We start from the raw sequence: 9,669 nt of genomic DNA on the forward strand, positions 1-9,669 counted from the left end.
ATGGCCTCCAGTTACCTGTATTTTCCCGTTTCTCCGCAGACATGTCAAGTCCTTTATTGCTGTTGCCTTTTATCTCCCCCTTTAATGTTTCAGCAGTGACGAAAGAAAGAGAATCCTGTCTCATCTCATTTTCCTAGGGAACCCAGTTCCTTTGCAAAGCGAGCGTGATACAGGCTCAAATGACAGCCTGCTGCAAGCTCTTTGGCTTTTTGTACTCAGATGTTTCTTCCTGAGGTCTGGTGGTGGTGGCCATGGTTTTCGTTGCCCTCCGGGATGAGGATCAGGTTGCTAAACCTTAGGCTGTGTTTTGGGATGAGGAAATGGCTCGGGGGGTTGGATTTAGCACTGGAGATTAAGCCACCAGGGACTTACCCCTGCTATCAGCATCACATGGACCTTCTCTCACTTATATTTTAGTGGAAAGCTGGCCCTAAGGAGGCAGGCTCCCTCCCAACACACGTGTCCTTACTCTAGCTGCAGCAAGCAGGAGCTTTGGCGTCCAGTTTGACATCCCATAGTCTGTTGTGGCTACAGAGAACTCAGCATATCCTATACCAACAGCCAGGTGTGCAGCCTTTAAGATAAACACCAAGTGTGCCAGGTCCATCCAGCCCCAAGCAGCACACCGTGTCCCACAGGCACTGCATTTACTGCCTGCACCAGGGTCGATGGGCACACACAGGCTTCTGCCCCGGTAATCCTAGGCAGCAAGATGGACTGCCCTATTCCTGCCCTTGCTTCCTCCTTCATATACACTGACATATCTAGGGCACAGCATCTCGATGCCAGGAGTCATTCCCTAAGGCTGTAAACCCTTTGTTTATCCTCTGAGGGAGGGCACCGGGAGAAGCAAGGGTTTATGACATTAGTTTTCAGCTGCTTTGAATAAATCAGACTTAAATGCAGAGATCTTGTTCTGCTGCAGAACAAACCACCCGTGTAGAGCTCTGCCGTTCATTTCTCCTGTTGTCTGTCTTCCTGCAGGAGGTGGTTCTCCATACAAAACAGCCAGCTGGTGTACCAGAAAAAGCTAAAGGTCAGTGAGGCTTCCCCAGGTGACCCTGGCAGATTGGCCACCTTGTGTCCTGGGGACTTCTGCACCACGGTGGGGAGCGTGGGGTTGGCTCAGAGGGATGGCAAGCCCATTCAGGCACTGTTATGCTCCAGAGTTAGATGGTGCTGAGAACGAAGTGGCAGCAGATGGTGTTTGCAGTGGTCTAAATCTCCCTGATCGACGGAGGAAGGTTGACGTCCCCAGTCAGCTGGCCCCTGCATGCATTTGTTGTCCCAGTCGTTGGTGCTGTGCAGCCCCTTCCTGTTGTCCTGGAGCTTCCCCATGGTGGGCTGGCTCAGTTCTTTCTGGCCCCAGCATGTGGTAGCCAGCAGGGTTTGGGGAGGAGTGTTCTGAGAAGCCCGATTCTGACAGATTCAGGGAGCTGACGAAGCTGCTTGTTCTCTCCCTTTCAGGATGTCCTCACGGTAGTGGTGGAAGACCTGCGGCTTTGTACTGTCAAGCCATGTGAAGACATAGAGAGGAGGTTTTGCTTTGAGGTCGTCTCACCTACCAAGTAAGTTTGGTGGATTCCCTGGGTCATCCTTATGGCAGCTGGAGTGTGCGTGGAACTGCAGGAGATTCGATTTGAGCAAATGCTGCCCTGAGTTATTCAGTGTTGGCTGGGATTCTCCAGAGTCCCCATGAAGCTTATCAGATACCAGCACAAGCCAGATGTGGGACACACAGACCTAATGTATATACAGACTGTGAAAGTGGCAATGCTCAGCTTTCCAAAACTGCCTGGAGACTTGGAAGAGGGAGCACCTCTGACAGTGCGAGCGTGTAGGATTAATTTTTGCCACTGTGTCTGCCAAATTAAGGTGCTGACCCCATTGGAAAGGTTGTGCTGTGGATGAAGCAGGACAGTTTTGACCAAAACACGCACTCTTTTTGTTCTTCCAACTCTTTCCTTTCTCTTGCAGGAGCTGCATGTTGCAGGCTGACTCAGAGAAGCTGCGTCAGGCCTGGATTCAGGCTGTTCAAGCCAGCATTGCTTCTGCATACCGGGAGAGTCCTGACAGCTACTACATTGAAGTGAGTGAGGGGTCAAGGAAGGTCCCTAATGGTGTCTCAGGGCCCTAGCAGTGGGCTTTTGGGCTGTGACAGGTCCAGTGTGGGTGAGTGAACATTTGGACCATGGCAGCAAGCTGCTGGCTGTCCTAACTGATAGGCAACAATGATAATGAGCTGCATTCCCAGAGCAGGGATGGGGTGAAGCACTCTCTCGTAGCACTAAGCGATTAATGAGGCCCTATCCTTTCCTTTCCTGGACTAGCACCAGCTCATTCCCCTTCAGATATTGCAGAGGCATTGAGAGGACGCACTGCAAAGCTCCAATTCCTTCCTTGCAGACCCTAGACCCCTTTTTGTTCCCTGCAGAGACTGGACCGGACTGCTTCCCCATCAACGAGCAGCATTGATTCCGCTACCGACTCGCGGGAGCGCAATGTGAAAGGGGAGACCATCTTGCAGAGGGTGCAGAGCATCCCTGGGAACGACCAGTGCTGTGACTGCGGTCAGCCAGATCCCCGCTGGGCCAGCATCAACCTGGGCATCCTGCTGTGCATCGAGTGCTCTGGCATCCACAGGTACTGTGCACGCGTGTGCTCTGTGGCACCAGCCAGGGGCATAGATTTCAAGCTCCTAGAATAAAGGTGGAGCACGGGTTATAACTGAATGATGTTGGTACAGATGGATTCAGACAGTTGCTTGCTGCAGTGCTCGTGTGCAGGTACAGCTCTGTGTGCAGCCCAAGCCCTGTACTTCCCACACAGCTGCTGTAGTTGAGGTTGGCAGCCCACGTAGCAAAAGTGCAGAGTCTAGCTCGAAGTACATCAGGAAACAGCCTGAATAATTCGGCTGTAGTGATATTTAGCTCTTGCTTGCAAAGCATTTCACAGACGTCAGCTAATTAAGTTCACACAGCTTTAGAAGGCAGAAAAAAAGATTAATTTACACAGTCCACTTTTAGCACTTGTGAAAAATTGAGCTGTTGAAACAGGAAGCCTGGCTGTTTTTTCCTGCTGTACTGCATTTGTGTTATAGAGCTGAGAAATTAACTGCCACACTCTCTCATTCTTCACTTCCCATGCGTTGCAATTCCACCTGTTTCCTGAGCCTAAAATGACAGATAGCTGCACCCATGAACACGCACATAACTGCAACCCTGAGCAATGCTTCCACCAGCAAACTGACCTGTTTCTATTAGTATTGAGCCATCAGACACACTAGTAGTGTGCACCTCAAGTAGGGAAACCCTTCTCGTTAGGGGTCTAAAGACAAGGAAAGTGAAACAGAATGTTTCAGAAACAAATAGTACAGAAGAATACCTTTTTAATGTGAATAATGTTGTGGCAGGGGATTTTTTTATCAAGCTTTTGTGCTACAGTTATGTCTGTGTAGATGAATACATAGGAATTGGATTTATATTGCTCATCTTGTGATAAGTGATCTGTTTTGAGGCATGTAACCATTTTGTTTTTCTTTCTTTTGGATAAATAGGAGTCTGGGCGTTCACTGCTCCAAAGTCCGATCTCTCACGCTGGACTCCTGGGAGCCAGAGTTACTGAAAGTGAGTGGTGGCTTCTGACACCAGGACTTGGACAAATGGTGGGCGTGGAGGGCCTCTTGGTGGCAGAGGTAACTCCTCACCTGAGCATTTCATTCCCTCCCTGTTGTATTGCAGCTGATGTGTGAGCTGGGGAACAGCACCATGAACCAGATTTACGAGGCGCAGTGTGAAGAGCTGGGACTTAAGAAACCCACAGCAGGGAGCTCCAGGTGAGTCTGAGCGCGTGCCCTGGTCCTTACAGCCCCGTGGGGAGGTATCCACCTACACCAGCCCCTCAGCTCTCTGGAAAGTCAGACTGAGTGGGTCTGGCATTCAGTGGGGCCCAAACTCTCTTCCTTGTGGTGCAAATGGCTTGGGGAAGGCTGGCATGTGATGTGGGCTGGGGCTGAACATCCCTTTCCACTCTTAGCCACATGCTGCGTTCCTCAGCTATGCTTTGAAAATTTTGAAATATTTTTAGATTTGAGAACATTTTTCTGCTCCATTCAGGCCTCGGTGGCTTTTAGGACTCAAAGCCAGGTTGAGAAAACGACCCGTAGCAGCCTTATCTTCTTGTGGCTGTTTGCTTTAGGTGAATTTTGTGGCCCTGTGCACAGCTTTATGCTGTTCTTCTCTTAGGCAGGACAAAGAAGCCTGGATCAAGGTGAAGTACGTGGAAAAGAAATTCCTGAAGAAGCTGCCAAACGGGGAGGCTCTGGCAGAAAACGAGCGGAAACCTCGACGCTGGTGTGTGAAGAAGTGCCAGAGGCACAACAGTGCCACGAAAGCACCCACAGCTCGTAGGAAGTACCGCCACGAAGCAGGCAACGCGTCGCCAGCCATGTTGTCATCAGGTGGGAACTTCCCTGCCCCAGACAGAGCTGTGTTGGCCTGGCCACCACTCCGTAGGTGTGGGCACAGCTGCCATAACACGTGGCCCTGCATCTCCGGGCTCTGCAGCCTGCTGGGGGTATAAGCAAAAGTGCTTTTGCACAAACCTTGATGCAGATCTTTAGTCATTTCCTAACACTTCCCATGTGTTTGAGGAAGTTCTTCTGACTAACGGAAGTGATCTTTCAAGGCCAGGTTGGATGGGGCTTTGGGCAACCTGAGCTAATGGAAGGTATCCCATGTCAGCGGGTTTGAAACGTGATTTTTAAGGTCCTTTCCAAAACAAGCCATGCTATGGTTCTATGATCTTTTCTATCAGGGTGATCTAGCAACTTCTAAGCTGTCTTTGCCTTCCTTTGTATTCCAACTTCCTGCTTTTTAACAAAAGAAAGACGCAAATCCGTTTAATTTTACCTACCTGGTCTGTAATGGAGGCCACATTTATGAAGGCTTCTGGCTGCTCAAAATGCTCTTGTATGACTTGGTCTGCAGTGTTAGCACCAGCTATGGTGGTTGTGTTTTGGTGCTGTATGTGAGCATGGTTATGGCACTGAAAAACTCTGGGATATGCAAGTTCAGCCCGGGTAAATACAGCTGTGGGACTTTGCAGTTGTTCATCTGCCTGTTATTGACCATGGACTTCAAAATCTCTCTGTAAAACAGCAGCCACGCTGGAGAGGAAGTTCCGTCGAGATTCCCTCTTCTGCCCTGATGAACTGGACTCTCTCTTCTCCTACTTCGACACTGGTGCTGGCTCTGGCCCACGCAGTAAGTACAAAGAAAGACAAAGTGCCCCTGCTTCTGGCACCCTTTACCTCCCAGCTGTTCTAGGGCGTGTGCATGGCATCAGACTTGAGGCAAGGTATCGGCCTCCCTAGAGAGGCAGGCAGCTGACCAAACCACACACACCTTGGGTAAATGTCTCAGAAGAGTGATGGGGAGTTACTTGCACCAACTCCAACCCATCACTCTTTTTATTGCACTTATTATTTTAATATCCTATCAGTCAGTCCCCGGTGTTTGTATTCTGGTGGATGGGATTTTTTTCCCCACATCTTTTACTCCCAGACTGTGCGTCCCATCGTCCTTTTCTGGGTTGAGTTTCGGCTTTTCCTTTTTTTTCCCCCCTTTTTTTTAGCAAGCGTTACTGCGGACAATTTTTCTTTTTGTGTTTTGTGACGATGAACTCCCCTCATATTCCGTCCACCTTCCTCTAGGTGCCAGCCACATCTCTATGCAGCATCCGCTAACAGGTGGCCCATGGAGTGGCAGTGGCATTGGTCCCGGTGGGAGCGGTACGCCGTTCCTCCTGGACGGAGGTAAGGTGACGCTCTGGCAGCTAGCAGCAAAAGAGACGCCCAAATTTTACTTGTTCCAAACCAAACATCAGAGGCAGCTCTGTATTTTCTTGCAGCCAAACAACTGGAGCACGTAAATGACCCGGGGAAGGCAGGCGGGCAGGCTTTTGAAAGGCTAAAAAGCATCGTGAGGCTTCCTGCAGTCAAGTTGCTGCATCTGAAAGGAACAACTCTCTCAGATGAAGGATCCAAGCCTGCACATGTGGGCAGCACGTGGCAAATGGGATGTAAGAGGTGTTGACCTCAAACGCCCTGCATCTGTCACAGACCAGGAGCATGGCCTGTTATACTCTGATGAGGAGTAGTAACTTTTTAAAACAACTCAGCCACTTCACGTTATTCAGAAGCTCGTACGATAGTTGAAGGTCCTGTGTCAGCCCAGCAGAAAATCGCAGCCCTTTGTACAAGTGCATTTTACCTCTTGAAGTCAATGAAACAGGTGCTTTAATGCTTGTCTGAGTCAGTGCCTTACAGGCTGTCCCAGTTTCAAGGAATTCAGCACTATTAGTCAAGCAGAAACAATAGTTTGAGTGTAGGACTTCAGAGTTCAGCAGCCTTATCTGGGGCCTGTGGAAGAAAATAGGAGCTTTAGCACTGATTCAGTGGGAGCAGCACTGGCAATTTGACACATTAATGTTCATGTGCTATGAGCCAGATCCTCCGTTCTTGCTTTGATGTAAATCTAGTGTAGTGCCATGTAACTCATTGGAATCACTCTTCACTTGTGCTGCTGTAGTGGAAAGCATGGTCTCACCAAGGATTGTTTGCTATCTACAAAAAAACAGCAATAATTTTCCCAAATTATTTTGGGAATAACATCAGCAAATCCAAAAAGGACAGGCATGATGTGTGCTGCTCTAAGCCTTTCCTGGGAGCTGCATTCACCAAGCCAAGAAGTTCCTCAGTCCTATCTGTAAAACTAATCTGGTGATTACTCACTACTTGCAAAAGCTGTTTCAAAACTGGACAGTCTCCAAAATTCCTGAGTGAATGAATCTGAATAACAGAAAGCATAAGTCCAGAAAAATCCATCAAATTCATGTGACAGGAGTTTCTTTGCTGCTTGATCCGTGGCCAAGGGACTCTGTCTTGAGTCTGCTCTCTAGTTTCTTGTATAGTTCTGCCAAGCAGCTTTGTACAGATCAGTGACATTGAAAGCTTTTGCCCAGTAATTAACTGGGACAGGAACATGTGTTTGTCCATGGCATGAGCAAATATACTAGCAGGGTAAAGGCTGGCTGCTCGTCTGCGTCCAAGCCCGGCTCTGGATGATGCTATTGCCATTAGTATTATGAATGTTTTGTTTTTTATGCCAGAAGAGAATTTGGGCTCCTTTTTGGAGGTGATTAGGACACCTCGTGTACCCTGAGCGTGAGTGCATGATAAGATAATCAACGGTGGATTGACAGTAATTAACACACCGCTCCAAATAACTCATTCTTTCTCTTAAACAAGCAGGAGATCAGAAGGCACAGCTTCCTGAGGCGTGCTAAGGAAATTACTCATCGCTCTATGCAAAACACAGCAGTTACTCTGAAAAACGACCTATAGTTAATTGTCAATCAGTGTAATAATGACACCACGCAAAGAGCACTAACAAAATATTGGAGGCTGCAGATTCAGCCACCAGCCTGTTCTTGTGTGGGGGTGGATACCCAGAAGGTGGGAGTGTAGATCTGATTACAAAAGTGGATCTACACTAATGCATTGTATAAGAATCTGGCCCCAAATGTTTGTTATGATTTGACTGAGATTTTTTTCTTTGCTGTTTTTTTTTCCACCAGTTTTAACCAAAAAAGGATTTAGAAAGGATTTTGCTTAAAGGTAGGAGCAGTGACTGGCTGGATGTAGAGCCCAGCCAGTGTTCCCAAGGACAAGGCATCCCTCAGGATGAAGGTGATGTCCCAACACCTTCTGCAGGGGCACTGCCAACACTGCTTTTTCCTTCCCTTCCGTCATTTTCTTGACTGCTTTTGGATCCAAACTGTAGAATTGCTCAGTCACTTTGCACAGTGTGTCCTTGGACAAGTTGTCTCCTGTCTTCTGACTCCACTTACATGTAATCAGCTGCCTTGTAACATTCACCAGGGAAGGTGGGAAGGACTATAAAGAGGAAAAAAGGTGAATAAGTGAACAGATGCTTTAAGAGTTTGGCTTGAGATAAATATTATTGATATTATTTGGCCCATTCGTGGTCAATAATCTACTCCAAGGGCAATGCATTTTGCAAATGCCCCAGTGACAACAGAAAAACTTTGGAGAAAGCTCAGATGAGAGTGGAAATTAAGCTTATTAGTGGTAAAAGCAGAGGGGTGTCTCTATTTGCTAACGACACTGCGTAACCTGCTGCAAAGCTGTCTCTGCTGCTGCTCTGCTCCAGTCTACGTCACGGCGTCCCTCATGGATTGCAGCAAGTGCTGTCCTCAACAGCCCAAAGTGCCATGGCAATGTTGGAGTATCCCTGCATGAAGGGCAGCGTGGGGACATGGACACCATAAGGCTTTGCAGTTTTTCCTTGGGCAGTTTTACTGAGTGGGGCTAAATGGGGTAGCAGCGCCCTCTCCCTTGCCAGCAGCGCCCGGTGCAATGTGTGTGTGACGTTCTGCGCAGCCCTTTTTCCCTTGTGGTCTCAGCTGTGCCTGGTACCGGAGTGCCCGGGTATTAAAATGGCCTTGGTTTGTCTTCTGTTGGCCCTGCAGGTCTGAGCAGTGACAGCGGGCTCGGGGGAAGCACGGACGGCAGCACGGATATCCTGGTGTTTGGCTCCGTGGTGGACAGCGTGACGGAGGAAGGTGGGTGCCACAGAGAGGCTGGTGATGGAGGTGGCATGGGGAGCAGCTAGAGCCAAGGCAGGAGGGATGGCCAAGACTATTTTGTGTACCAAAACCAATGGGAAATATAGAAAAATGGAAATGCCGAGCTTTTGGGTCATGTTTCGGCATCCCTTTTTCCCCCTCAGAGTGCGAGGTATCAGAGGAGTCCAGCGGTGAAGCAGAGATTGAGCAGGAGGCATCAGATTTGGAGGACCTGCGGGAGCTGCACCCTGGCTTGTTGGTCTACAAGGCGGCACAAGCCCGAAACCTGCCGCTCATGGCAGAAGCCCTGGCTCATGGTGCTGAAGTCAACTGGGTGAACGATGAAGATGAAAACAAAACTCCTCTGATTCAAGCCGTGATGGGGGTATGTTGTGCTTGTTTGGGAATGGGTGGCCTTGACTCCAGTTTGGAGCACGCTGACAATAGGCAGCTCGCAGGCAGGTATGTGCTTGGTACGGCAGGGTGAGTTTGAAAATAAAATTCCTCTTTGCTTTGCCAGGGCTCCTTGATAGCCTGTGAATTCCTGCTGCAGAACGGGGCAGATGTTAACCAAAGAGACAGCCGAGGCCGGGCTCCCTTGCACCATGCCACGTACCTGGGGCACACTGGGTAAGTCCTTTGCATGCCAGCTTGCTCCATCACCCTGGGCTGAAGCTTCTGAGTTGCCACAAAGTCATGGGATGGGAAGGGGAGCTGGTTTTTGGGTGGATTTCCATCCCAAACAGCAGTTCAGAGGGGAATCTGCCCAAGCAAGGAGAGCTGTGACTGCCCGTGGGGGGACTGTGCTCTGTGCCCACTCCAGCGTGGAGCTGGGATTTCTGCTGATGGCCTTTTCTCCTCTTCTGCAGCCAGGTCTGCTTGTTCCTCAAGCGAGGGGCGAACCAGCACGCAGTGGACAGTGACGGGCAGGACCCGCTAAGTATCGCAGTCCAGGCGGCCAACGCAGACATCGTTACCTTGTAAGTGCCGCAAGGACCCTCCTTTCTGCCTGCAAGTAGC

General features: G+C 49.4%; 1 protein-coding gene across 4 annotated transcripts in view; it reads left to right on the forward strand.

The window, feature by feature from the left end:
- Positions 1-9,669, forward strand: part of ACAP3 (ArfGAP with coiled-coil, ankyrin repeat and PH domains 3) — a 67,890-nt gene that overhangs the window by 52,533 nt on the left and 5,688 nt on the right. Inside the window, exons 11-23 of one of the 4 annotated variants that reach the window (XM_084494969.1) lie at positions 985-1,036; positions 1,468-1,568; positions 1,978-2,089; positions 2,435-2,643; positions 3,557-3,626; positions 3,741-3,835; positions 4,245-4,459; positions 5,160-5,264; positions 5,714-5,815; positions 8,554-8,646; positions 8,814-9,034; positions 9,170-9,279; positions 9,519-9,629. In XM_084494969.1, the coding sequence (XP_084351095.1) occupies positions 985-1,036; positions 1,468-1,568; positions 1,978-2,089; positions 2,435-2,643; positions 3,557-3,626; positions 3,741-3,835; positions 4,245-4,459; positions 5,160-5,264; positions 5,714-5,815; positions 8,554-8,646; positions 8,814-9,034; positions 9,170-9,279; positions 9,519-9,629 (1,596 nt within the window). Of the gene's footprint in view, positions 1-984; positions 1,037-1,467; positions 1,569-1,977; positions 2,090-2,434; positions 2,644-3,556; positions 3,627-3,740; positions 3,836-4,244; positions 4,460-5,159; positions 5,265-5,713; positions 5,816-8,541; positions 8,647-8,813; positions 9,035-9,169; positions 9,280-9,518; positions 9,630-9,669 lie in introns of all 4 variants that reach the window. The other 3 variants (XM_084494970.1, XM_084494971.1, XM_084494972.1) reach the window with 3 other exon arrangements.

The sequence above is a fragment of the Aythya ferina genome (assembly GCF_964211825.1).
Source record: "Aythya ferina genome assembly, chromosome: 21".
In the NCBI taxonomy this organism is placed as follows: Eukaryota; Metazoa; Chordata; class Aves; order Anseriformes; family Anatidae; genus Aythya; species Aythya ferina.